The sequence below is a fragment of the Thermobia domestica genome, chromosome 7 (assembly GCF_964235325.1).
Source record: "Thermobia domestica chromosome 7, izTheDome1.hap1.1, whole genome shotgun sequence".
Lineage (NCBI taxonomy): Eukaryota > Metazoa > Arthropoda > Insecta > Zygentoma > Lepismatidae > Thermobia > Thermobia domestica.
In genome coordinates, this window is record NC_137460.1 from 94,232,315 (window position 1) to 94,260,283 (window position 27,969).

Here is a 27,969-nt window from a genome sequence, read left to right on the forward strand (position 1 = left end):
TGAGAAAAAGAATAGGTTCAAATTTCGCACTCTATTTCTAATAACGTAGCCCTTCTTATACGAAGTAATTCTACCTTTTCATCTTTAAAATGCCAAATACCAAAATGTATAAAAAGCTGCATTTTATAAGTTAGAACACAATTTTCAAGTTGCAACCCAGCCTATTTTCAACACTGAACTGACGTATCGTGCATGGCCTCAGAACCTTTACAGTTTTCCCGCCAGATGGCAGGTAGAAGTAGCTTGTATCTGAAGAACGACTAATAGCATAGATAAGCGGCAAGTAAGTGAACCAACGTCACGTATCTACAGTATACCGTCACAAGCATAAATATATTTCTTTTATTCTGTCTCTCTATCTTTCTTTCTTTTTTTCCTTTCTTTTCTTTTCTTTTTTTTTTTTAACACTAATCAACGTCAATTCACGCCACAATGAACAGACAATAGATTTCGATTTCAATTTCGATTCAAAGAATTGAATATGATATGAAAGAATTCTTGCAGGAGGTGCTAAATTTTTAAATCATTATTTTTCTCGTTATTATTTAAGTTACGAAGTAAATGCCAGTGATAATTTTTATATTTTCTCTTTTGCAGGAAAGAAGCCAATGTAATGGCTAGATTGGGAGACATAGCTTATAGTGTTGTGAGTAAAACTGGCATCTTCCACAATCATAAAGCATACTATAATCAGTCCAAAGAAGTGTCTGTCGGGAAGGCTCCGGGCAGTGAGCAACAGGGTTGTATCCAAACAGGAGTAATTAGAGTGAATTGTGTCGATTGTCTAGATCGGACTAACACAGCACAATTTGCTCTTGGCAAATGTGCTTTGGGTTTTCAGGTAAAACATTCAAATTGTACTTTTAGGATTACTACATAAACTATTATATATATATAAAAAAATCTTAATAAATTTTCAACTAAGACGAATAAAAACCTAATTTTTTGGTATTTTGTCTCGAACGATATAATCAAATATTGTTTAAAACATAGAGCTGTTAATTTTAACCGACATGAAGAGACTGCCCAAAAATTATTTTAAGTTTGAAACTTGACGAGTATGGAAATGGAAATTCACCCTGATCATCGTACTGTAAATTAAGAATACGTTGAAATATCAAGTAATACTTTCGACAAAGTGAACATTTTCAGATATCAAGGATCAACATTAACAGACCGTTATCACAAGGAAATTAAATGTCGGTTAAAAGCAGGGAATTTGTGTGAAATTCTTTTCACATCCTGAACTCGTATGTTAATATTTTAATTTCACTTACAAACAACAATCACTAATACTATTGAATGTGTAATAATTTGTCCACTTGAGTTCAAGTTGGTAATGGTGGTTTCTTTCTTGAATACACAAATGTAAATACCACGCTTGAGTTAATATATTTACGGTGAATCTTCAACAAAGTATTGTGTGGAAAGCACTATGAAAAGAGTTTAAGATATTTATACAAAGCAAATTTAATAGTATGTCTTAATTATAATCATCAACTTAGTAATTATATAAATGCCTTTTATTTTGATACTTCTATTTCCTCCAGATCTCTGTCATTTGTAGAGATGCAAGGGCTCGGAAAAAAACCGGCTTTTTTGGAAAAAAACTCGGTTTTTTCTGCTTTGCTTTTTTGCTTGGGAAATTTTGAGCTTTTTTCAAAATTCTGCTTTAAATCGATAAAGCAGACTTTGTTTCGCTTCTCTATAACACAGAAAGTCATTTAATTAGTGGTTGATGCCGATAATAATATAAAACCTCGAAAGTAAACCATGAATTTCGAAAAGATATTTTAAACAATTTTACTTCAACATTTTTACATTATGAATTCCAAAGGATTAACCAATGTATATAATAAACACATTTTAACCTCCTATATACAAAAGTAAGCAGAGTTGGCAAGAACCATGGTTGTTTTTGAAAATGCCAAAAACCCGTTTTGGGGGGGCAGTTTAAACCAGGCTTTTTTGGGGTTTAAACCAGGTTTCTTGATTTAGATATTTTGCTTTATGTATTTGTATTACATATTCACAGAAATAAGTTTGTTTCGCCTTGGTGTTATTATTCAACAACGGGGTTATGCTGGAAGAGGTCCCATAAGCTTAAAGAAGTCCGGTCAGTAAATTTCTTAAATTGAGAAACTCCCGCCCTAGCCATCGGGAAAATCCCGTCATTCTTTTAAATGTAAAACAATAACGGGAAAATCCTGTAAAATTTAATTTGCATGTAAAATTTAAAGGTCAACGTATTATAATCAGTACGCTAAAACTGAGTAACACACAATCATAGTCAACGTCTTGAGAATAAAATCAGAAAAATAAACACACTGCTGAACAAGACTGCACTTATTTAATATAAAAACACATTTACACGTGACGTTTCGATCTTCTATCCAAGATCCTCATCAGACGTGAGTGTACGTCTGATGAGGATCTTGGATAGAAGATCGAAACGTCACGTGTAAATGTGTTTTTATATTAAATAAGTGCAGTCTTGTTCAGCAGTGTGTTTATTTTTCTAAAACTGAGGTATTAAATTACAAATTTAGTATGTAGGTATCATTGAAAGTCCAATCCAAGCTAATGTTGGAAGCTAAGTAGGCAATCGATAAATTTTACCAATTTTAATCAATATATTTAAGCAACCTTCGCTTCTTTATAAAACAACAGGCATGCAGAAATATATAATTTGGTTTCGTTTTGTATGTTTAGGCTTAACATCCTTACGTAATACCGAGGTTATCAAGGAGAAGACTTTCGCTTAAAGTGACATCCGAAAGAGTACTTGGTTTACACATGAAAGAAGGGTTGTGGTTCGACCGACAATTGAACATGGGACACCTTGATTAAAAGGTGAAAAGGAAATAAGACTAATGCAGATGGTTTGACATGTGAAACGTCACTATGAAGTTCACGCGATTCGCATTTTTGTTCTTTTAATTTTTTTAGTTTAAACCAGTTATTTTTTTAAAAAAAAAACAGCTGGTGTAAACGAGCCAACCCTAAGAGTAAAAACTTCTTTCAAAAAATACACAAATAACTAGCAAAATTGTATGTAGTATTTTTACTTCAAAATATTCCATACCCTCTTTTTGAAACAAAATAAAATTAAAATAAAACATAAGAGAAATACTTAGATTTGTATGATACAATTAAAGGCTGCACATACTGCATATTCTTGAAATTCTACAGTCAAGTTTTTTATAACCACCATCAAGGGCGCCCATCAGGGGGGTTAAGGGGGCGCTTGCCCCCCCCTAGAGGAAAATGTACTTCAGAATATTGAAAATCCAATAGGATTTTTACATTAGTTACAGCAAAATTTGAAACTATTTTTGAAACGTCGCTTATACTTCCCCTCCTTGGAAACCACAACATGGGCGCCCTTGACCACCATCACAGTTTACCCAGTCCTCAAGTTTTCTGAATTTTTAACAAGAGGGATTCAACATATCATTACGGAACAAAAAAAAAAAAAAAAAAAAAAAAAAAGACTACGGAATATATTTAAGTTAAGCTAAATACAACTGCTCAACAAACGTGACTGAGTGGTTGGCTTTTGCGCTTCTATCGGGAAGTCCGGGATTCAACCCAGCATTCGACCATTCTGACAAAGCCTTCCTTCATTCCATCTGAGAATGTAGAAATAGTGCGTGTACTGGCCGACTAGGAGTGTAGGAGTTGGCCGACTTCCTTTCTTATTGTTTTTAAATCGTTATTATTACTAATTACCAGCAGTGACGGTTTTGCGAAGGTTAGAGGATCGGTCTTTCGGACTGAAGCCTGTTCTCCAAAGTTGTGGAATGTCTAAAACGAACGAAATATTTATTAGTTATGCCTTTACTCATAAACTTTAAGCTCCCGTCAAATAAAAATTACGAATGTTTAGAAAAACTAAACATTAGTAGTAAGAAAACCCCTCCCAAAACACTTTTTTAAATTCGCCACTGATTCTCAGTATAAAATGATCTTCAAGGTTGTATCCGGAAGATTATTGCTAAACATATAAACGAAACGAAATATTAGTTATGCCTGTACTCATAAACTTCAAGCACCTCCCAAATAAAATTAGGACTTTTTAGAAAACGAAAAAATCAGAGAAACCCCTCCCAAAGTACTTTTCTAAATCCGCTATTGATTATTTGTATAAATTGGTATTCAAGGTTGTATCTGGAAAATTATTGCTAAATCATTGCACAACTACAGTATAACAGAAATGTGCAAATACGGTTTGACGAACATATTGAAAAACGTATGCTTTGACGGATATATAGAAAAACGTAAGTTTAACTTTCGTGCTAGAAGCTGGAGTACTAAGCTCTTAGAAATGAAACACGGATGACAAACTAAAATGATCTAGAGAAGGAAAAAAAATGTCGATAACTCAAAAGTTAAAATAAAGTTAAATAACCTGTAAAATTGCCCTCAAATACTACATTCTTCATGTTAGCTTTAATTCGTAAAATATGTGCTCCATCCATCTTGATGGTGAATTTCAGAGCGAAATATCACATTCAGGTCATGGAATTATTATCTAACTATAGAATATACTATAAGAAAGCTATTTAGATAGAAAAATCATGAAGTTGAAAAAAGCCAAAATTTCCAAAATTCTCGGTTTTTTTCCAAAAAAGCCGGCTTTTTATGTGAAAAAAACCATCGATTCAAAAAAGCCGGCTTTTTTGCATCTCTAGTCATTTGTAGTAACTTTCATTTATTTAGTTCATTTTGTAATTATTAGGCATTTTGGATATCAAAATTAATATTTCTGCTCTATTATGTGTCTAGTTATGTGCTTTGGGAGTGTTGGATTCACCTAAACTTGAGTTTGACTCTGATTGTGTTCGAATGTTGGAAGAATTGTATGAAGATCATGGTGATACACTTGCGCTGCAGTATGGTGGCTCACAGTTAGTTCATCGCATCAAAACGTACAGAAAAATAGCTCCTTGGACGTCGCAAGGAAATGATATTATGCAAACACTCAACCGTTATTATAGGAACACGTTTTCAGGTTAGTGTCTGTAAAGCCTTGTCAGGCTGCAAAACATATTGCCAGCACTGTTTTGACAGTTTTGTTTGGAAAGGTTTCTTAAACGTCCATATTGCCTTCACTGTTGTTATAAAATGCATCTGTTTATTTAAGATACAAATTTAAAGCGGAGTATTTTTTTTCTTTCTAATATTTTCTGATGCAAAAGAAAACAGTGATTAATCCAGTAGCAGTATCTGAAGAGTCCAAATCGGAGTTTATTGAAAAAGCAATAACATTAAACCTATGTGAATATTTCAATATAGAACCTTCTTTTCTTGCCTTCTAACTGTCATTTATACATTGATAGTTGGAAGAGAAAGATTCTCGGATTGATCCTGCATTAGGTCCCATGTGAGAAAAAAATATATTCTTGCTTCTGAGTATCATGACTCAACATTGTAGCTCATGTGTATATGTAAAAAAGAACATTCAAGTTTGATGGATCAATAATGTTGTTTGGTTCTTGATCGTTTTCTCTTATACTTAACCTCTGTCAATGTTATGTGAAATTACAGTAGACTTTCACTAATCCGGCAGCTAGATTGTACTGGATTATCGAAATCGTAGGATCAGAAGATGGTTGTTTAATCAAATGCATTTTAAATAACATAAACTGCTCTATATTTATGGTACGTATTTTTTTTTTTATTACGAAAATATAAACGAAACAAGAATATAAACTCTGATCTTCAAATCTATATAGAATACTCACTGTAATCCGGCTGTATGCTAACTATTCCGGTGCTGAGAGATTTACAGCCTTCTCCGATCGCTAAGAGGCCACTAGATTGCTAAATGGATCGGAGTAGCACAGGTCGAATTACCGAAAGTCTACTGTATTATTTTACACTATTTTACACAACTTGTTCAAAAGTTGCAACAAAAATAATGCTTCAAATTAACATTCTTTTTTGCATCTCTTGGTGTGGGTAATTCAAGAAGTGTAAACCAATAATAAGAAATACAGGGTTAAAATTTCCGTAAGCAATTTAGTTTCATCTTTTGCAGCCTTTAATTCTCAGTGAAAAATATTTTTCCGAAGATATCAATTGCTCTTTTCAAACTACTATACCTTCATGATTCAAGTATTATTTTGATCTTTATGATGTTAATTTAAGAAAAAAATTAAAAATCAGAGGGTTTATCATTATTATTATTTTACTTATACTGTAGACTCTAAAATTATGTATTCCTTTACTTGGTCAACTGTGATTGATATCTTCAGAATGAATTATCTGGTGCATTTTTCTGTAGTAGACACTTGGACAGTGAGAACTTTAAATTAACTCAGCGTATCTCAAAGTGTTTTTAAGTCAGAATCACTTTTATTTATCAGAATGTTCTGGGAAACATCCTATTCTTGCTTGAAATTTATGACTCTTTTTCAGTTTCGAGCACCATTCACTTATAGTTTTTAGAATAGTATTCATCAGTTTCCCGTAATTTTATACTGAGGGTAATAGAAATACTTTTTTCTTTGTATTAAATGAAAGTTGTCATGAATATTTTATAATAATGTATCTGTATAAGCTAAATTGCAATCTAAAATGATCTCAAAAGCAGATCTCGAGAACTACTAGTGATCCATAGACCGCAGTTTGAAAACCGTTGCGCTAACTTATTGATAAACAATGAACAATTCAAGGAAATAGCTATCTTTTGAGTTACTGTGCGTCAGTTTGAGGTTAAATGTATTGTTTCTCTTTTTGTGTTTCAGATGCTGAAAAGCAGCATACAATGAACTTGTTTCTAGGGTTGTTCGTACCAGAGGAGAATAAACCTCCACTGTGGGAGATGGTAACAGATTATTATTTGCATCATTCTTTAGCTGTTGGAAAGCCTAAAAGGAAGAGGTATGTTACATGTTCAGTGTTAATCTTAACGCTATATTAAAATTTGAGATAAAAATCATGTTGCAGAAACATAGGAGATTTGAGGTAGAGAATGTGGGTATATTTTAATTTTGTCTAATAAAAAACACTCCTATTTGAGAAGAATGTTACAGTGCAGCATTTGGCAGGATACGAACGTTTGCAAAAAAGTAAATCTTCACTCATGCTCTGATCAACAAATTCCTGAATTCGTATGATCTATAAAAATCGTAAACCATTTGCATGGTAAGATATACATACCAATATAGCGTCACAGAAATAGAAGTTGTACAGCATACCGCGCGCTATAAACGTTGTTCGTAAATCGAAATGCTTGAACAGCTGAGACAGCCATACGTCGCTAACGTGACTGATTGCAGGATAATCAGACGCGAATGAAGGAAGATGTGAATCGGCTAGAGAGAAACAGGAAAGCCTCGAAAAAAGCAATGCATATGGCATTTGTACGTCAGAAATCTCATGTGGTGTGGTGTAGTCCCGTTTCAAATCTAGAACCTTTTACACTAAATGCGAATCCGTCACCACGGCCCAATCTTGAAATGAATTATACGCAATACAAATTTAAATACTAAAAGCAACTTAAGACGAAATGTATTGTTTTATATATATTTATTTCATGCAGGGAAAAGCAGTCGTATATCTTTTATACAATACCAGCTGAACCAAAATTGAAGAATATTTCCACTAATGAACATTTTTAATTTGAAATAAAGTACTTACAAAAGATGTGCCTGCAGTTCAACTGTGTGTTGTTGCACAATGGGTTACAAGGTACATTTCCAAATTATCAGAAGTAAAATTTTGTCGGCGATCGGATAAAATATTCTTGTATGCAGAGAATGATCTCTCCACATTACATGAGGTAACAGGAGCGTATTTCAACAGGGGGATGTAGTTGGGGGAAATATCTTCACGGGGGTTCTTGTTTCACCACTGAGAATCTCACACACTGCCAATAGGCTGTCGTAACCCGGATTTCTTTCCAGCATTGCATTTAGTTTCTTTTGAACTTTTTCTCCTACATCTCCACACACCTTGCATCAGTCTCTTTGCATCCTCTATGATTTGCATGGATTCCGGAAGAGTCCGCCCAACAGTCTCTAGCTTTTTAATGCTTATAGGTAGCCAACGAAAGTAGCTGTCTATGTATGCGATATTACACGCTACTTTTGAGTCATTAAACAGTTTCTGAGCAATGCCAACTGACACAGCAGACTCCGATGGAAATGAGTGAACAACAGGCTTAATTTTTTGAAAATGTTCATTGTAGAAATGTACTGCCTGTATTCAAGTGCTCCATCGCGTTAGTACAGGCTCCGGAGGAAGTGGCACGTCTGGCAGTTGATCTCTGTAAACTTGAACACGTTGTGGCGCCTTAACAAACATTTTTTTTCGTGGAGGAAACTAGTTGATTTACTTCGCAAAAGTTGTCTCTCACCTCTTCAGCAACACGCTGAAGAGCATGGGCCATATAGGTGAAATGAATTAAGTGAGGGTAAAAACTGTAAGTGCTCTAGCCGCTTTTAACATGTACGCTACACTGTCTTATAGAAAACAAAGACTTTTCCTTCCTGAACTCCTCCCGCCCACAACACTTTAAGACCATCGTTTACAAAGCGAGCAATCGTGGAATGATTCGTGCGTTCTAGCAATTTACTCGCAATAAGATAGGATTTAGATAGAGCATCTTTACTTAACTTTCCAGTCACTAAATATGCTACATAACGTCCCAAAACGTCTGTTGTTTCGTCCACAGAAATTCAAATATATGAACTACCTATTTCTGCTGTAATGGTATCTATAGCTTCCCTATAAAAAACTTCGAGATAACACTTTTGAAGAGTGGATTCGTCAGGAATTCGACACCCGCAGTACTTCTCCAGAAAAGCACGGTATTTTGGCACTTGAACTTTGTTCCAAGGAATGTTTGCTGCTATCATTACGTGGCACAAGTCTTTGAAAAACTCACTCACTGAAGTATCTTGATGCATTTGTGTCGAGAGTCCTTTTTTTTTTTTTTTTTTTTTTTTCAGTTTGCAAATTTTTATTTCTTGCATGGAGTGCACTTCGTATATGTTCTAACTGAGATTTCATTGAACATCCATTTTTTTTATCACACACTTGGCACAACACCACTTTGCCGTCCGTAGTAAACGCATCATCGATAGTTGCCCATGACCGCAATTTCGCGGATAAAGTTGAGACAACCGGAGCCATTTCTAACTTCGACGGTCAATACAGAACACGTGCGTTTTGCAACTGCAATACTAAAGTACTGTCCTCCTGTCATTCAGTTGAACAAGCGAAGTTCTTTGAAAGCGTAGGTTACCTGCTATGATATTACCATTGTCGCCAGCTTCTTGGAACGAATTCTTGGAGTAAATTCCTGGAAGCACACTAGCATACAGTTTTAACTTGAATTGCAGGATTTGCTTTCATCTTTTCTCCCGTCCGACCTCCGATAACAATCAAATAGACTTCATTTTAGGAATTTCCTGGCCAGTCGCCTGTCAGGCACATGATCTGTCTTCCTCCAGAGTTGAGAATAAAGGGCGCTGCTAATGTACCCCGGAGGGAGGATTTTTACTTGTTTTTTTCTTATATTTCTTTTGTTATCGGCGAAAATTCTGCGAAACATGGCTTGACAAGTTAAAAAAAAAAAAAAAAAAAGAGAGAGAGAGAGAGATAGATTTCTCTTTCGGTAAAGAAACGAAAAGATAGACATGACAAAATTGAATCTACATGCAAGCCTTGCACAGTTGGAGAGTTTTTTTTTTAATTTTAAATTAAAATTTCAGTAAACGCAAAATTTTAAGACAGTTTTGTGTAAAAAAAAAAAAAAAAAAAAATGTAGAAACCATAGAAATACGTAATATTGGTCAAAATATGTAAAAATATGTAGTGTGAAACTTGAGTTGAAGCACCCTACAGGTGTGAATCACAAACATTTAAGGATTTGACGAACCTACATATGAAGGAAAAAATATGTAATTACATACAAATCCGGACATTAGTGATAGTAGATGATAGAGCCATAATGAAAATTAATTTAGTAAAAACAAAGTATCAAGAACAGCTCAAGGATAACAATATTCATAGCACGCAAACCTGAGTACACCTGTTGCTGTCAGCTAGCCGAAAAGATGGTGCCAAAACCGCGTGTGTACAAAACATTTGTGTACCGAGATAGTGTTTGGAGGTCGAATAAAAATTTATTCAGAAATGTACCACTGTATAAGGAAGTTAAAAAAAAAAAAATCTCATAGGTTTGTGTTTGATATACTAAGGAGGAGACGAACGTAATTAGAAGAGCCAAGAGGGAGATGGACTTCAAGTTTCAACAATGACTGAGTACAGCCTATTTCCAATTTCAAATATATTCTGAAGGTTTGCCAGAGTTGGAATGATTAGAGCTGATTATCAAATCAATTTTTGGTCTTTTAATTTAGTTGTTGATGTTAGTAATAGTTCACTCAAACACATCAACAATCAGTCTCAAACTAGAAAAAAATAGACCACTTCACTTTAATTGTTTTAATTGGTAATAATGATTCCTCTTCCTCTTATGTTGTGTGTTTTATCAGTTCTTTGTCATTAAATTAAACACTTGAAATTATTCAAGAAAGATCCAAGGAAGGAATTCAAGGGGGGAGATACATAATATTTACAGAATCTTGCGTCTGTCTAATATGGTATTAAGTGCTCTTATGTATGCCACATTACAGTGTTTTGATGCTTGATGCTCATTACAGTGTTTTGTTCGATAGTCTATCTCCTTGTATGTAATTAAAATTCCCATAAATCTGTTGGAAGAGGAAAAATCTCTTTCTTTCACTTCTACTTGACATATAATGTTCAATTAACTTGGATATTGTACTTTTACTTTGCCATTCGTTGGAACGTGAGTTAACCTATTAAAGCATGTCTAAGGTATCGCAGACAATTAGGTGCAATTCATTCGAATGTATTTTGCTTATCTGTATATCCTAAAATACCTATATATTTGTATATCCTGTGTTTCACGTGATTTTGTTTACTGTATAGACAAATATTCCATTAATAACTTTCAAACATGGCATAAGTCATTTCTTATGAAAATATTTACAAGGGTTAATTTACTTTTGGGAATGAGTTCTCTTCGGACAAAGTTTTCCGGAAAACACTTTATATATATGGAGTGTTCTTAAAATGGCGCCTACGGACCACAGAGCACTACTCTACAGGTCAAAATAAAACAATATATATATATATATATATATATATATATATATATATATATATATATATGTGTGTGTGTATAGCATTCGGGTTCTCGTCAGAAACCGCCAATTGTATTATATGGCAACGTCGCAGATAAAGAACCATAGATTAGGTTCTACCAATCCATTACTGAGGGGATGAGGGGGACATGTCCCCTCCAATATTGGAACTGGGGGACTGTCCCCCCCCCAATAATCCGATTTGAAATATGTTTTTGGGGTGAAACGTGATGATTTGTATCCAATTGCTACAAAGGGTATCCGATTGCTGCAAAGGAGAGGGAGATGAATTTGATGTCCTCCAGAATAAGCCTCAAATCTCCCCGCTTCCCAGTGTTGAAGGGAACTTTGTTCCCCTGATCCTCACAACATTATTTTTCAACTTCATAAATATTTTGAGTATTGCTTCATAACGAGGAACTACATAGTTTATACGGTTTACCCAACATTGTTAGGGTCGTCAAGTCTAGGAGGCTTAGGTGGGCAGGTCATGTAGCTAGAATGGAAGAAAGTAGAAACGCTTTCAAAGTCTTGACTGGTAGACCCATAGGAAAACGACCATTAGGAAGACCTAGGCGCAGATGGGAGGATAATATTAAGATGGATCTCGCAGAGATAGGAATACAAAGTAGAAACTGGATCCAATTAGCTAAGGATAGAAGTCAGTGGAGAGCTTTTGTGAACGCGGCACTGAACCTCCGGGTTCCATAGGCCATAGAGTTAGTTAGTTTTTATTGCTTAAAAAGAAAGAATCGATGTTCCCCGTCTCCCGCCTTAGTCATCCCCTCCAATGTTTAAGACAAATTTGCGCCGCTGTGCCAAATCACAGTTAAAGTCAATAGACGTTGGCACTAGTACCACTTATTACCTTAACAATCGATGTAACTGTTTGATGGATTTGAAGAACAATGCTAATGGTTCCAAGTTAATGTGCGATGTTGCCACATAGTGAAATTTTGATTCCTCATAGCGGTTGAAGGAGGCACCGGGGGCATTTCATCATGTAATATTTTGGCTTTATTTTCACCTGTAGAATAGTGCTCTGTGGTCCGTGGACCCCATTTTTAGAACACCCTATATATATATATATATATATACGTATATTATACAGTCGCGGATCCAGGATATGATCATCAAGGGAGGGGCTATAGCCCTTCCCTTGGATCCGCGCCTGTATATATATATATATATATATATATATATATATATATATATATATATTCGGACTCCACAAGAAAATGTTCCATTTGCTTCTGCTGCATTAGTTGATTTACTTTAAGGAATTGGAGCGAGTTCAGTGCGGTGGCCCATATTTTTTATTTATTTATTTATTTATTTATTTATTTATAAAGAACACATTGAGTGTTGTTATTATTTATGTACAAGATATATTAGTTTCTTATTCGTAGTCATGCACAAATTTAAAATTATACCTGCGTTTAGTTAATTCATTATATTTTAATATAACAGGAAGTGACAACCAGAAATATATATTTATTGCACACTTTCTTTTGGTGTTATCTTGTGCAATGTAGTCCTTTCCAGGATGTGTATTTCCTTTCAGATAACTTACAGGAAACCAACATTTCCTGTTGCCATGGCGTTATCTCCGTCAGTTGCTAGGATATCTGTCTGTTTTTATTTTCAATTTTCGACTGAGATTTTTATATAGCTGTGCTCAATTTACGAACGCGCTAAACATTTTATTTCGTGAGTAATGCATCAAGTAGTGCGTATACCAAAATGTGTCTGTGGTTCGTGGGCGACCAGTCGTTGTCCGTACTCAACGAGATTGTCACATTGGAAGATAGTAAGTATTACGCATCCTTTACTAGTCCATTGCATATCACAACCATAGGCATAAATGGATTTGAACCTTCGTAGCAGTGTCTGTGTTCATTGAGTTCGTAGTGATATGTTTATCGTCTTTTATTGTTATTGTGTATGTATATGTTATCTTCTTCCATAATCATCCTTCCACATGAGGCCCTTGGGCCAGCTTGACGGTAATTACCAGTGAGTACTGATATCTTCCTCTCCTTTTTTCTATACTTTTTTTTAACAATTAGCGCTAAAAGGATTTTTTTTTACTAGCTGAATATACCTATTTTTGGCATGGGGGCAGTATTTGGAAGTCAACGCCTGTGAGAGTATCACCATTCATTTCAGCGACCGCGAAAATTATGGATTTGACACTAATATCGGTTATTTTGGGCTATTTTTACAGGTCTCGGTACCCCCCCCCCCCCCCGGTGACCCCCGGCCCGTAGCCGAATAGTCTAAATTTGGGAGTTAATGCAATCGGAGTTTCACCATTGATCTCAGCGATAGCGAAAACTATGAATTCGACACTAATATCGGTCATTTTCTACTACTTTTACATGTCCCGGAAAACGCTCTCCTGGTTGGAATTAAAAAAAAAAAAAAAACTCCACCTTGATCTGGGGGCTGGACCAAGGTATCATGACCAAAATTTGGTAACTTTCGGTCAACTTGTCTGGTCCCCAGGCTGGTCCAGGTAAACACCCCTCTGAGACTCCCTGGTTCGAAATTTGAGAAAGAAAAAAAAAACTCTTCGTCTTGATCTGGGACCTGGACCAGAGTACTTGTGACCAAATTTTGTTAACTCTCGGTTCACTCGTCTGGTCCCTAGACCGCGCATTTATATTAGATAAGAGGGTGACCCAGAAAATAAATATCCCGTGGCGGCTATGAACAGAGATATCTATGCAAGACAAATTCTACAATATTAGTGTTTAACGGGAAAATATGTTCAAAGATGACGACACACATATCAATCGATATAATTTATTGAGCTAAACAAAATGGTACGTGTAACTGTAAACGCTTGTACGTAGTCTCCAAGAGAATTGATATAAAACTAATTTGTTTGTAAACCTAAAAATTGGTATTATAGGAGGACTGTGCCACTTATTGAGATGAAACTGATATTAAAATATACGCTGATTAAGCACTTCAATTATGATACTAGAAATATGACAGTACATAGTGTGGTGAATGAAATATACCGTAAAATGACCATCTTTTATATAATTTCTGTTTAAGTATGGTAAAATAGTGTCCAACGATAATTCGATAGAGCACATCAAGCTGAACAAAATAATTTCCTTGAGGGGACACCGGTCTAGCAGTTAGAGCGTTGGACTCACGTCTGCGTGGTCCCGGCTTCGATTCCCGGCCGGTGCTTCCCAATTTTCGACATCCACTCAGCGTCGTGAGGAGGGGCCGCGGTGGCTCAGTGGTAGAGCGTTCGCCTCTGGTGCTTGGGCTCCCGGGTTCGGCCCCCGCCAAGTGAACTTTGTGGTGGACAAACACCGTGTGCGTGAGTTTTCTCGGGGTTCTCCCGTTTCCTCCCACTTTCTTCATTCCACCATTTCATTCATTACTCATCATCACCGTCTCCTTTAGCCTAACCGACATAACCGTGGGACGTAAAACTCAAAGATTTCATTTCATTTCATTTCAGCGTAGTGAGGCAAACTGGGGAGTCACGTGAATAAAAAACGTGAGGGTCACTAGGTCTAGAAAGTTCCTGATACGCCTGTTAGAGACAGGGTGACGCAGCGCGCTGACCGCGTATTCTTCGATAGGCTACCGGTCGCTAACGGATGGTGTTGGAGCGGCTCAGGTCCACAAAGGTCTATTATGCCAAGTGGTTTTGCCTTTGTGTAATTTTTTAGAAAATGAAAAAAAAAATAACTTTAGTGGCGATAAAATCTATGTCGTTTGGTGCCATTAATTATCGGAAACTTTTATTTTCGTGGCGGATAATCGTGGCTTTACTGTAATTCACAGCCCACAGAAATGTGACACTATTCACCAAGACTGAGGAGATGCTATCTGCTTTGGTATTGCAGTATTTGCACCTGTATCATGTTGTATTGACAACAACGGTGCAAAAACTCAAAAGTTAAATGAAAGCTATTTCGTAAATGATGCTCCACACTTTCTTTTTTTTAACACATATAAAAGATATTTGTTTTTCCCGATGTATAAATTTATACACTTTGTCATTTAAAATCTTAGGATGATATCTCACGGCCCCATGACAGGGGCCTTACGGGGCAAGCAGAACTCTCCATTCAACATATATATATATTGGAAATACATCTTTTCAACTCTCTCTGTCTCTGTCCCCCTCTCTCTCTCTTTCCTGAACAACCTAAGTTCAATGGAACATTCATTTTGATACATTCCAACCGCTGCCTTACTTCTATCCAAAATTGCAACAGTGTTCGTAAGTTCTAATTTCACTAGTCCTAAATCCTGAACGATTAGAATTATCCCAAAGGATCGATTCCGTATTGAATTTTCTTATCGAGTAAACATTATAACAAAATTATTGGTTGGTTGGATTTCAGTTTAGCGTCTCTTTCAGTAGCAAGGTCATATAAGATCATATAAGAAGTGGACCTACAGTTTAGCGAGGAATCCGAACCACATGAGCTCCCTCCGGAAATCGAACTCAGATCTTCTATGCCAAAGACGCGTACGCTAACCATATATCCATCGATAACAAAATTATATAAAGAAGTATAACATTCTTTCATGGATGGTGGTCTCGACATGAGTAGCGGTGGAGTGATGTATCGGGCTACCATAAAGGCTGTATTTCGTCCCTCCTTAGATCATTTTAATTGTTTTTCTTAATTAATTTGGTAACTATTTTTTTTTGGTTGGAAAGAATGAAGTTATTATAAAAAGAGGAGACGAATTTCAAGGTAGTGTAGTGTCCCAAAATGTCAAACTGTATTTTATATTAACTATTTTTTACTTATTTTAATTCTTACAAATTCAGAGGAGCCGTTTATGAAAAAGTATGGCTTCCATCACCAAAAATGAAATTGAATATTAATTTTTACATGACCTTGACCATAAAATTATTTACAATAAAATTTATTTTATCATTTCAAAATCTTAATTAGCAGAAGACCTGCCATTCTGTTTATATGAGAGTTTGTTTTCTGATAGAATAGATATTGCTGACAACAATAAGGTAAACTTACAATAGGTATATCTTGGCCATCCTGTCGCTCCTGATTCCAGTGATCAAGACGATCACTACGAGCAGCTTAGCGTACAGTCAATGCGAATCTGTCGTAATCTCCCTTTCAAAAGACCCCTTCAATATCTCTTTTGAAAATTTATTTAGGCCCTTCCTTTCACTTTTACATTCTTGATTTGTAGGAGAGTACCTGTTTGTCTTTCTGTTTTTAGTTTTCCTTTTGTTTCTTATCCTGAAACTACTTTGGAATTGGAAACTATCCTGTTATTCTTAAATAAACATTTCAGATACAGGATCACAAATGGTAAACATGTCCTACATTTTGAAAGTTGTACCTCAATGAAAAATTCATTTTTTTTTCTTTCTTTTTTAAATAAACTGCACAATACCATTACAGCTGAGCGAATTATGCGATCTTGCGCATGATATGAAGAAATCTGAACATAAATTAATCACACTTTAAAATTAATTTTGCCAAGGAAACCGGTTTTTCCCTTTAAAACTGAAATGACGTGTCAACACCTATTAATCTAGGTAGTTCAAAGAAAATTGAAACAGATAAGAAATCTCGCTCGAATAGATTTAACTAAAGTATAACAACAGACGGAAGGAGTATATCGATCACATTCGAAGACAAAATATTGTTGAAATCTATGACCTTCCGAGTAGTACTATTGCGCGAGTAGGATTACGAGGCAATCAACGTACAAATTCATAACACAATGTCTTTGGAGTTGTCCGATGAAGAAATTATTAAAGCGAATGAAGGAGGCAGGGTAATTTATAAACCAAAATAGTGAATTTTAAGTAGTTCCTTCCTAAGGGGGAGTCGGATGAATGTTAGGATAATAATAGATTTTAGCATCCCTCTTCCCCCTCGAAGAGCATAAAAAAAGAAACATTAGGTTTATACGTTGTACTACATCAACATCTTGAATTTTATAGTATGCGATCGACAACTTGTGAAGCTTCAGAGACTGCGATGACCGATTCGGAACTACTTCATTATAATCACGAGAAGCGTGTCTCAGCTGTCAAATGTAAACTTACTTAATAAACAGCTTCTATATTATCAAATTTTACAATGTTGATAGATCCTACGAAATCAACGAAGAGTAAAAATTATTGTATTTTTATATCATAACAAGGCGCAAGATTTATATATCTATATATGGAGATCCAAGTCAACATAATTTTGCATAATATTAATTGAACTACTTAAGTAAACCTTCACGACAGCGCTTAGTGTACTGTTATTGTAATGTAAAGCAACTGAAGAGCAATCTTACCAATATATTTAAAATTACCTACTTTTGCATTCTTATAGATCATTCAAAAAATAATATTGAGCGTCAAATTTTCGCTGAGAGACATCTTCAGATTTTTCTTCTTCTTTTTCAGTGGTTGGTGGCGAGGGTGAAGGTGTCAAGGATGTTATTTCAACTTCTGTTTAAAGTGCTTATGACCAAATTTGATTTTAGTGCCCCCGTTCGAATAATAATAATAATAATAATAATAATAATAATAATAATAATAATAATAATAATAAAGCCTCGTATGCCTGGGCAGTAGTTGGAATATTTTTGTGATTCCTTCACCGTCGCTACCAACAATCGGGAGAGTCAACGTCCTTGATTCTTATGTGGAGAAATAAAGTAACCCTTCTTTTAATATCGTAGTATATTACAAGTAATTCGTGTGTAAAAGAAAGTGTCGCTCGCCGTTAGGAGAAAGCGAACAACAATCTGCTAGTTAATAGTATGTTTTCGGCACTACAGTACAAAATACATAAATAATCTAGTCCAGCAAAATAAAAGTTCCCAATAATTAATTGAAAAAAAAAAAAAATCTGCAGTCGCGCACAGTTATTTTTCATAAGTAGTCGCTGCTGACTGACACTCTGCATGCAAATAAGTACTGTATGTTCTAAAACATAAAAATAAATCGCATTTTAAAAATTCATATTTCCAACACTGCACGTTTCGAAGTGCAACTCTACTCTGATAAAAGCTACAAAAGACCGGAATTGGGAAGAGTAATTTGCTGTACTCTACATATTTTAGAAGATTTATTATGTTTTTTGTACAATAAAACTTAGTTTTTACGGTGAAATGTCTTGCTTTCGTGTTTGCACCTCATTTTTAGACTTTTTTGGGTTTTCCGCGCTTTTGGTTTTCCGCGGTGTCCTTGCCACCCAATTCCGGAATAATCCTGGTTTCACTATATATATATATATATATGGATTACTTTACTTTATGGATACTTTAATTTCCGGACATCTTGTGGCGACGTTAAATTTGCTGTTACAGTTCCTATTACAAAATTGTTCTGAAAAGTCCTTTCTGTATACGCTTCTACAGTATGGATCAAACCTTTTGAACATTATCCTATTAAAAAAAAACAGATAGATATATCCTATTTATACATTATCCTATTTATAGACATTCTTAATCTTTATTATATACGAGCGTAGTCCCAAAAGTACCTGATCTAGCAACGAAAACAATTAGAAAAAAAAAAACTATTTCTTAACATAGTTTCCTTTTAGCTCGATAAACTCTTCCCAGTGATATTCAATAGTTTATAATGGGAACTGCGGAGCTCCTGAAAATGACCTTTAACCTCAGACTCCATCTCTTCATTGTTGGCAAATCTTATACCACCGAGCCATTTTTTTACATATTTGGAAAGAGAAAATAATCCGAGGGGACTAAATCTGTCGAATAGGGTGCGTGAGGAAGCAATTCGAACTTTTGTAACCACATTAACTCATTGATTTTTGCCATCGCAATAATCATAGATGCTATTCAGCCGGTTCGCTAGAACTGGAAAATATTTCGAGTTCGCAGAACTGTTTTTTATGTCCAGACATAACAGTAAATTTTACCCAGTTATACCCAAGAACAGTAAATTTTACTTTAATTTTTTTTTTTTTAAAGAAACATTCTTACAGCTACAGGGTTAAACATATGCTCTCTCAGAACAAGGTATAAGCATTATTCCTTAATCTCAAATGCTCAGATATCAAGAATGAAAACTGAGATCATATGCATGTAGTGGTAAGGGCTATTTATATTTGAAACGCATACATACCATTATCAACAATTTTCGATCCATTGCTTGGATTAAGGTCTTTCCAATACTTTTTGACAACCATCCTTCTTGGATAATTCGTTTCCAAGATATTTGCAGTGCTACCTAGTTTCGTCACACCACCTTGTAATATTAGGATGCTGTGTAGGTCTCCACTTGTTACTTCAGCAAAAGATTTGCGTTTGTCTAACTTGTATGGCTTGTTTCCTAAGAGAGTTATATCTATCTGTTTAGCTATCAATCCACTCTCTCTCTCCCTTTATATATACATATAGTGGCGAATCTAGGATATGATCAAGGGAGGGGCTAAACCATAGTTCGCAGCTTTATCCAGTGTAAAGCAGGATTGAAGCTTATTTTATCCAGTGTATACCTGAGCATCAAGAGGGGGCTATAGTCTCCCATTGGATCCGCGCCTATATATATATATATATATATATATATACATAGAGAGAGAGAGAGAGAGAGAAAGAAAGAAAGAAAGAAAGAAAGAAAGAAAGAAAGAAAGAGAAAGAGAACTGGTTGTTAAAAAATTAGATTAGCACCAATGGCAATAATGGATGTGTGAACTGATGCATTGTCTTCATGAAACAACACTTTCTTTTTCACCAAATGCGGCCGTTTTTTCTTGATTTCGTCACCCAAACTCTGCAATAAGTTTGCATAATTCTCGCTGTTGATTGTTTTTTCTTCCTTAAAGATAACTAATAAAAATTATCTCACGCGCATACCTCCCAAAAATTATCGTCACAACCTGGCCAGCAGATGGAACTTCTTTGGAGTCCATTTTTTCCTTCCAATCTTTTTTGACTATTCTTTCATCTCAGATGTGAAGTGACGGACTCATGTTTCTTCCATGGTTGTGAATCGATGCAAAAACAAGGCTTCATTGCCGTGAAACATCGCCAAACACTCGATTGAAGCATCCTCATGACACCGCGCTGATTTTGGCAGACTTCTACCGGCTCCACAGCATCAGAAAAGCAGGGTAGCCAGAGATAAAAAAAATATGTTCGTTAAATTAGGTATTAACATCCACAACTAGGTTAACTCCCTACCGAATCGAACCAAATTGACCACAAATAATCTGCATATAATTATCTTTGACGCGTAAAACGGAAAACTGAATATGTTTTAAAAAATGCAAGAAAACTGACAAAAACATAGATATTCAAAAGTGAAAAAAAAATCTATTGTACGAAAAACAATACGAATTACCATTAGTGGCCTCCACAGAATCGAACCAAATTATTCCCAAATTATCCACGTACGGCCATCTTTCAAACGTAAAACGGACAATTGAAGGATTCGTAAAGATCCTACGAAAACGGACAATAAACTGAGTCAATATATAAAAAAAATAACTCTCTTATGTAAATGAATGCGATTACCATCAGTGGCCGCCCATAGAATCGAACCAAATTATTCACAAATTATCTATATACTCTCATGTTTCAAATTTAAAACGGACAATTGAAGGATCCGTATAGATCCTAAGCAAACTGACAATAAATTGAGTCAATATATATAAAAAAAATAACTCTTATATGCAAATGAATGGAAATTACGTCAGTGGTCCCCCATAGAATCGAACCAAATTATTCACAAATTATCTACATACTGTCATCTTTCAAACGCAAAACGGACAATTGAAGGATCCGTAAAGATCCTACGAAAATTGACAATTTATATATATATAAAAAAAATAATAACTCTCTTATGTAAATGAATGGAAATTACTAGGGATGCGCACGAGACAGGATTTGTGGCTGTCTCGTCTCGAAAATGTGCTGTAAAAGTGATGTCTCGACTCGAAAAATGTATATTTCTCTATTGGAAGAGCCGTGTCTCGACTCGAATTTTGTCAGGAAATTCCTGTCTCGACTCGTCTCGTGCGCATCCCTAGAAATTACCATCAGTGCCCCCCCCCCCCTTATAGAATCCGAACCAAATTACTCACAAATTATCTACATACTGTCATCTTTGAAACGTAAAACGGACAATTGAAGGGTTCGTAAAGATCCTACGAAAACGGAGAATAAACTTAGTCACTATATTAAAAATGTAAGTCTTTTATGTGAATGAATGAAAATTACCGTCAATGACCCCCCACAGGATCGAACTTAATTACTAACAAATTATCTATATACTGTCATCTTTTATTGTACACATATTTGATTGTTCTGCTTTGTCTCAGTACAGAATTCTCTACCGAGGAAGAACTGAAATTATATGAAGTTCATAACGTTGAAATGTTATGCCTTCTAGTCTAATGAAGACAGAGAGAACACTTATGGCTATGTGGTAGCGTACGCGACTTTGGCATAGGTGACCCGGCTCCGATTCCCGGTGGGAGCGCATGCGATTCGAATCTCACGTTAATCCGTACCTCCATGTCTCATATGATTTGCTACTGACGAGATGGTAAACTGAAATCCGATGCAATAATAGAGACAGATAATAGATGGTAGCTAGTTATTGGAAAATAACTCGTGAAATGACAATGTAGGAGGAAACCAGATAATCCTGGTAAGCGCTCCACTACTAAGCCACCGTGCCCCTACTTCGGAGGAAGCACTATGATTCTGACAAATGTATCGGTGTAGTAAATATTGTATGTGATAAGCCAATACCCAGTACAAACGGTCAGAATATGGAATTCGTAGAGTTTCCTTCGTTTGGAAACTGTAAGAAAGTTTTTCTACGTCACTTATTCTTAACTGGTTGCCCGCTTCTCTCAGGGACTGTGGGAGGGCACGGTGATACAGTCGTAAACAACTTGTCTGTGGTACGTGGGGTTCCTGGTTCGACCCCCAGCAAAGTTACTTTGTGGTGGATACCATCGTATCGTATCTGTGTCGTTTCTCGGGGTACTCCAATTTCCTTCCGCATGTTCATTTCACCATATCTTCCATCATCGTTCACTTGCTTTAAGAGGAGTTATTGCATTCTGTCCAAGTTCGCTATTGCCATTTAAATCCATGGTAATCTATTTTAGCTCTAATTCTCTTATCATGTGAGATATCGTTGTGCTCTTTTTTTTTTTTTTTTTGTTTGTTTGTTAGATAGATTAAATTGTATGTAACAGTTGTCTGTAGTTCTTTCCTTCAATAAGCGTGTTAAAATAACTTTAATTAATAAAAGTATTAATAAAATATCGAATTGACAGCTTGTCTATCAATTACTCTTCAACAGAGAAACAAATTGTTGCGTAAAAGAAAAAGTAAAAACAGGGATTTGTAGACTGTACCTTTTGCTAAACGTCCCTGAAATCAAAATCTATTTTGAATGCATATTAGCAAAACTATTACGTAAAAAAGAAAATGGTACGTTAAAAAAAATCTAGCCAGCACAGGCGGCGTTTGCTGCAAGCATAGACCCACCCACTTTCTGACGTCAGCGCGGAGTGATACTATTTCTTGCAGTCTGCCTCACTCAACTTCTTGGAGGCGCGAAATACGAGTTCAGTTCGTTCGAAATCGGCTGCTTATGTCACGTTCGGGAATCCTTTCCTCTGTTGGTAGGTTTGTAATCTCCGAATTCCAGGGCGAACGCATAGTGTGTTTTTGTTTTGCTTCCGCAGTGTGTTTGTGCAGCTTTGAAGAAAGTAATCGTTAGGAAAATGCCATCTCAGAAAAGGAAGAAGAGCGGCCTTTATCTTTTTGCAAGAAGGAAGAAAAATCGAGGCGAAAACTTATCTGCCTGGAGGGAACGGACAAAGTTAAACGTCATTTGTAGATTTTGAAACTATTGACAGAATTTTCTTCTTAATTTTTCATTCATTACTTGGGTAGATTTTTAATAAAATTTTTAGATAAGTTGTTAGTTTAAGATTTTGATTTGTAATTTAGTGCACCGAATACCCTAAATGTTGATGGCTTTTTTTATCAACTGGACGTCTTCAGCATAAAAATTCTGTCTTTCTTTTATCAAGTATATCACTGTTATGTTTATCACTCATCAGTAAAGACTATAAGTATTTTGATACTTTGCCTATGTGAAAGGAGAAGTAAAGAGCTTGAAAGCATATTGTAAAATAGGCGGGGGTGGTCGCATAATTCACAATCAGTAGCGTACCGTACGTAGGAATTTATTTCGGGGGGTCCAAACTCAAAATGAGGGTATTTTATATCAAAATTCCTAAAATTGCCCCTAAACTTAGGCTAAATTTATACAAAAGTCGAAATTTCGGGGGGATCCGGACCCCCAGGACCCACCCCCTGCGTACGTCCCTGTTCACAATTCTTATCAGAAGGGCATTCTAGTTTTATAAATATTCTCGGTTCTGAGGCAAAGTAGCGACCGAAATCACTGAGGGAAAATCAAAGAAAAAACACTTTACTGACTAGAAAATCAGGTGGTCTAAAGAAGGTTACGAGAAATTCAGAAAGCTGGAGTCATTATCCTTTCTAGGACCTCACAAATAGGCTATAATTTTGAGTACATTTTGTTGGTGTGCTGCAGATACAGTCTTAGTATTGTCTCACCTATTACTGCTATTTGACTTCGGTTTCTCTTCTCGAACATTATTTCAAAAACCTGGCTAGTATTTAGTCAACGGACATTGCTAATATTAAATGATAAGTTACGGTACCATGCCAGTGATAATAGAGTTACCCTGGCAACAAATACTAAAAACTTTTTTTTTTTTTTTTTTTTTTTTGCGAATACCACGCATCTAACATTACACGTGCCTGCATCTATTTATTTCTTTTCCTTTCTGTCTTTCTTTCTTTTTCTTTTTTTTTTTTTTGTTTTTGGTGGATGTCTCACTTGTACGTATCGTAAGGTGAGGTTACTAGCAAAAAAAAAAAAAAAAGTCTTACACTTGAAGTGATGTAGAAAGAAAACGGAATTTAAAAAATGGAGACAACTAACGATGTACATTATATGATGATGAGTGTTCTGCCCGAAAGTAGATCTTTAACCGAATATCTCTTGGCAAGGTGAGCCCATGGTGGTTTGCCATTGTCTTCTATGGGATTATGATGACGTCCAAAGGACGGGATCTATAGTTTAACGTGAGACACGAGCCACTTGTGTCCCACAGGGAATTGAACCCAAGCACTGATTAGAATGCGACGAGCGTAACCACTCATTCCACCAGGGCCACTGTATAGTATGTAATTGACTTGTATTTTGCATATTTTTAGTGTTATATATTTTACTATGAAACATGCTAATATAAGACAGAGGTAATATCATCAATGATTATAATTCTGCTAGAGTAAAGCAGAAATATCAGGGCAGCAACAGTCCCTATTGGCGAAACTTTCCATTTCTCTCTGAAAAACTATATTTGCCCATCTCCTGTTAATGATGATAAGTAATCATATTCCATATAATACAATTTTCACAAATGAGAATGAAAGTTCAATTAGCTTCAAATCATAATAGGCCAAAATTCTCATTGTCTCCCTTGGACATCGTTAAGATTTTAATACGTTGTATTATTGTTGCTATTATTTGTAAGGAAGGTGGATTCTATGTGGTTCATAATTTTCGAAAAGCTGAGAACTACAGCTGTACGTTGATTGTAAGAAATGATAAAAGTACGAATTCGATTTATGAGTCGTTTAGCATTATTAGCCGCATTATAGACAATAAATAGTTCAGATAATTTTCTATTGATGGAGGAACGGGGAAAATAATTCTACAATGACTGAGTAAAAAAAAGTTGTGAGAGGATAGTGCGTCGAAAATAGAACAGGATACTTCAATTCATATTTGATAAGCTCTAGACATTAATATGTGAGGATATATTGAACTCTTCGTATTAAGACATTTCATTATGGTTAAATAGGCGTTTCAAGGTCATTTCTGCAAGACCTACATAGTCAACACTAAATTGCATCGATTGCTTCATTGTGTCAGTAACTATTTTTAAACCTATAAAATATTCAGTGAAAAGTATTTTACATTCGGATGAAATTGATTTAGGAACTCACTGAAAGATTCTTAGCAGTGACGACGCCAGTTTTAATTAATTGGGTGGGGGTAAGCGCAGGGACAGAAAAAAAATTGAGAGAGCAAATTTTTGTATACGAAAAGGGTAAATTTTATATTTCTTCACGTATATCATAATACAGTTTGTCTGCGTGGGTCACGTGTCATCACCAGGGAAAGACGCTGGTCCTCCTATTCCCCTCTGGTGTTGTCACTGATTCTTAAATTTTACATAATTCGGGTTATCGCAAAAGTATGAGGGCATGAAAAGTAAAATGGCACCGCGAACGAAACGTGTATTTGATTCTTTTTTACTAGGAGAACTTACAAGAGTAAGACGGAAAAGACAACCAGGTAACATGTTCGTATGATAGTAAGTTCAATAGTGAATTAGTTCAGGAATGTAAACACACTAGGGATATATTCTAAAATTTAAAAAAGAAAGAAAAAGAAAAAGAAATAAAGATAAGAGAGAAATTAAAGTAATGTATTGGTTATAAAATACAACACATTCCTAATAAGTACACTTATAAAAGCTGTGCTCTCATGCAACGCACATATTTCAGTATTTCCCACAAACAATAAATCATACGCTCAGAGAATATGTATATATATGAAGGGCAGTTCCCTTACGGAAAATTTATTCTGCTTTGAGGCAAACTAAGCTAATCAAACATGTGTATTTTTTTTTTTTTTTATGAATTCTAACAGCGTTCTTCTAACTTGGACAATGTAGTATGATTTTTGTTTGTTATTGCACCACATCGAATTGTGCATTAATGGAATCTATGACTAAAAATGATGAACTTTTCCTTTTATTAGACTTCGATCCGACATTTTGTTTTCGAGTTATGGCTGTCTTTGAATTTTTTTCAACATATTTTCGGCTGGTCATAGTGCCAAAAGGAAACATTTGTGCACCCAAGTTGGACTATACTTTTTGTCTTATCTTAGTGTCAGGAATCAGCTCCCAAACATTGAAACATCCTGTATACTTTTAACGAATTGAGTTGCTGATATATGAAAGTAGCATATACTCTTTTAAGAGATTGATCTAAACATGGTTGTAACTTACTGGCAGAGTGTATGCGGTGGGAAGTTACCATAATAGAAAATAGAGATTTCCAGTGATTGAAATAAGGTTATCGATTTCTTACGTACGAAAGATTAACACATAGAGTATTACTTTCCTGAAATGTGCGTATGGTTTCATAATTTCTTAGTGTTGGTGGTTATAATGCTAGTAGACTCTTTAGTGCAGATATTCCCTCCTTGCATCGTACCACCATTTTAGGCGAGATAGGATTAGGCAAGATGGGAATTTCCATCTCGCCTTAAAATGGCGGACATTCTTATTTTGGACTTTGTGGTGGACAAACACCGTGCTCGTGGGTTTTCTCGGGGTCCTCCCGTTTCCTCCCACTTTCTTCATTCCATCATTTCACCCATTTCTCATTAGCCTAACCGGCATAAGCGTGGGATGTTAAACTTAAAGATTTCATTTTTTTCTTATTTTGGAGACATCAGTCGCTGATTAATCGTTAGGTGAGATGAGAGGACACAACTCTGTGGTGTGAAAAAAACGGCCCGATTCAGCCTTGGCGTTGTGGAAAGGTAGTTAGGAGCGCTTTGTGAAGGTTTACGTAATTCCTGTAAAATGAAATTTATATTAACAAGTGTTTTAAATTAAGAAAATTTGTTCACATATGAAATATTTTTCTAAACCTTATTTTCTCCATATGAAGAACGGACATTATGCTAGTATTTTAGTAAATTACTTTATTTGATTTATCAAAAAAATTTTATTTTAGGCGTAAAATAGGATTTAATAAATTAAAGAAATTTGATCTTTGTTCTTAATAAAGTTTTGTGAAGTAAGAAGCTGTTTACTTTTTCTTGTCCAACTTATCGCATGCAAGTCAGGTATAGCCCCCCGTAGGGAAACAAAGGAATGAATAGATCACCGCTTCCAACCCTTCTTGGTTGCCGTGCGTATATCTGTCGTCCAGTGGTCTGTTCTGTTGACGAAAAGGAAAGAAATATCTTTTCTCCAGTTTCTGTTCATGAAATGCGAGGAGTCTTCCAAACTACGAAACCTACAACAAAGTAACCGGTTCAATTTGGTTTGCTTTGATATCTGAAGTTTAACCTCGGGTAAACCAAAGGTAGATCCATAGTTATCTCATAAACCAAAGGTAGATGAGATAAAACCGACTAGCACCGGGAATAGAAACCTGCTCATATACATCAGAAGTGAAAGATCTTTGATTCAAACCCTTTTCCATGTCTTCGAAACAAGTCATTATATCCGACCAGAGGTGGCCAACGCATCAACACATCACTAGTCTACCGGCAATCGTGAGAGGTAGCCCGAGGTGGTCTGTGTCACACTGTCTGTATCAATCAGTCTCGATGTACTGATTTCTAGTTTCCGATAACAAATGAACGTTTCTGAGAAAATAAAAATGAATTAATTAGGTTTTTAAAAATATTTAATTAATCTTAATTCAGAGTGTCTATCGGTCACGAAAGTCACGAATGTCACAAAAAAAAGTCACGAAATCAGAAAACGGTCATGAAAGTCACGAAAAAGTTACGAAATTTAGCTTTTGGGTCACGATTTTTTTAACTGTGCAAATGTAAGTACAGATTGGAAAATTTTGTTTTATAAAACATCAAAATTCAACACCAAAAATGTCTATGGTCGGCTTTAGACGC

The 27,969-nt window shown here is 35.5% G+C and overlaps 1 protein-coding gene across 5 annotated transcripts in view; it reads left to right on the top strand.

Annotated features, from left to right (window-relative positions):
• Positions 1 to 27,969, top strand: part of FIG4 (polyphosphoinositide phosphatase FIG4) — a 161,249-nt gene that overhangs the window by 71,791 nt on the left and 61,489 nt on the right. For all 5 annotated transcript variants that reach the window (XM_081765046.1, XM_081765047.1, XM_081765048.1 and 2 more), the window contains 3 exons: positions 598 to 841; positions 4,789 to 5,014; positions 6,753 to 6,888. In XM_081765046.1, coding sequence (XP_081621172.1) covers positions 598 to 841; positions 4,789 to 5,014; positions 6,753 to 6,888 — 606 coding nt within the window. The remainder of the gene's footprint in view (positions 1 to 597; positions 842 to 4,788; positions 5,015 to 6,752; positions 6,889 to 27,969) is intronic.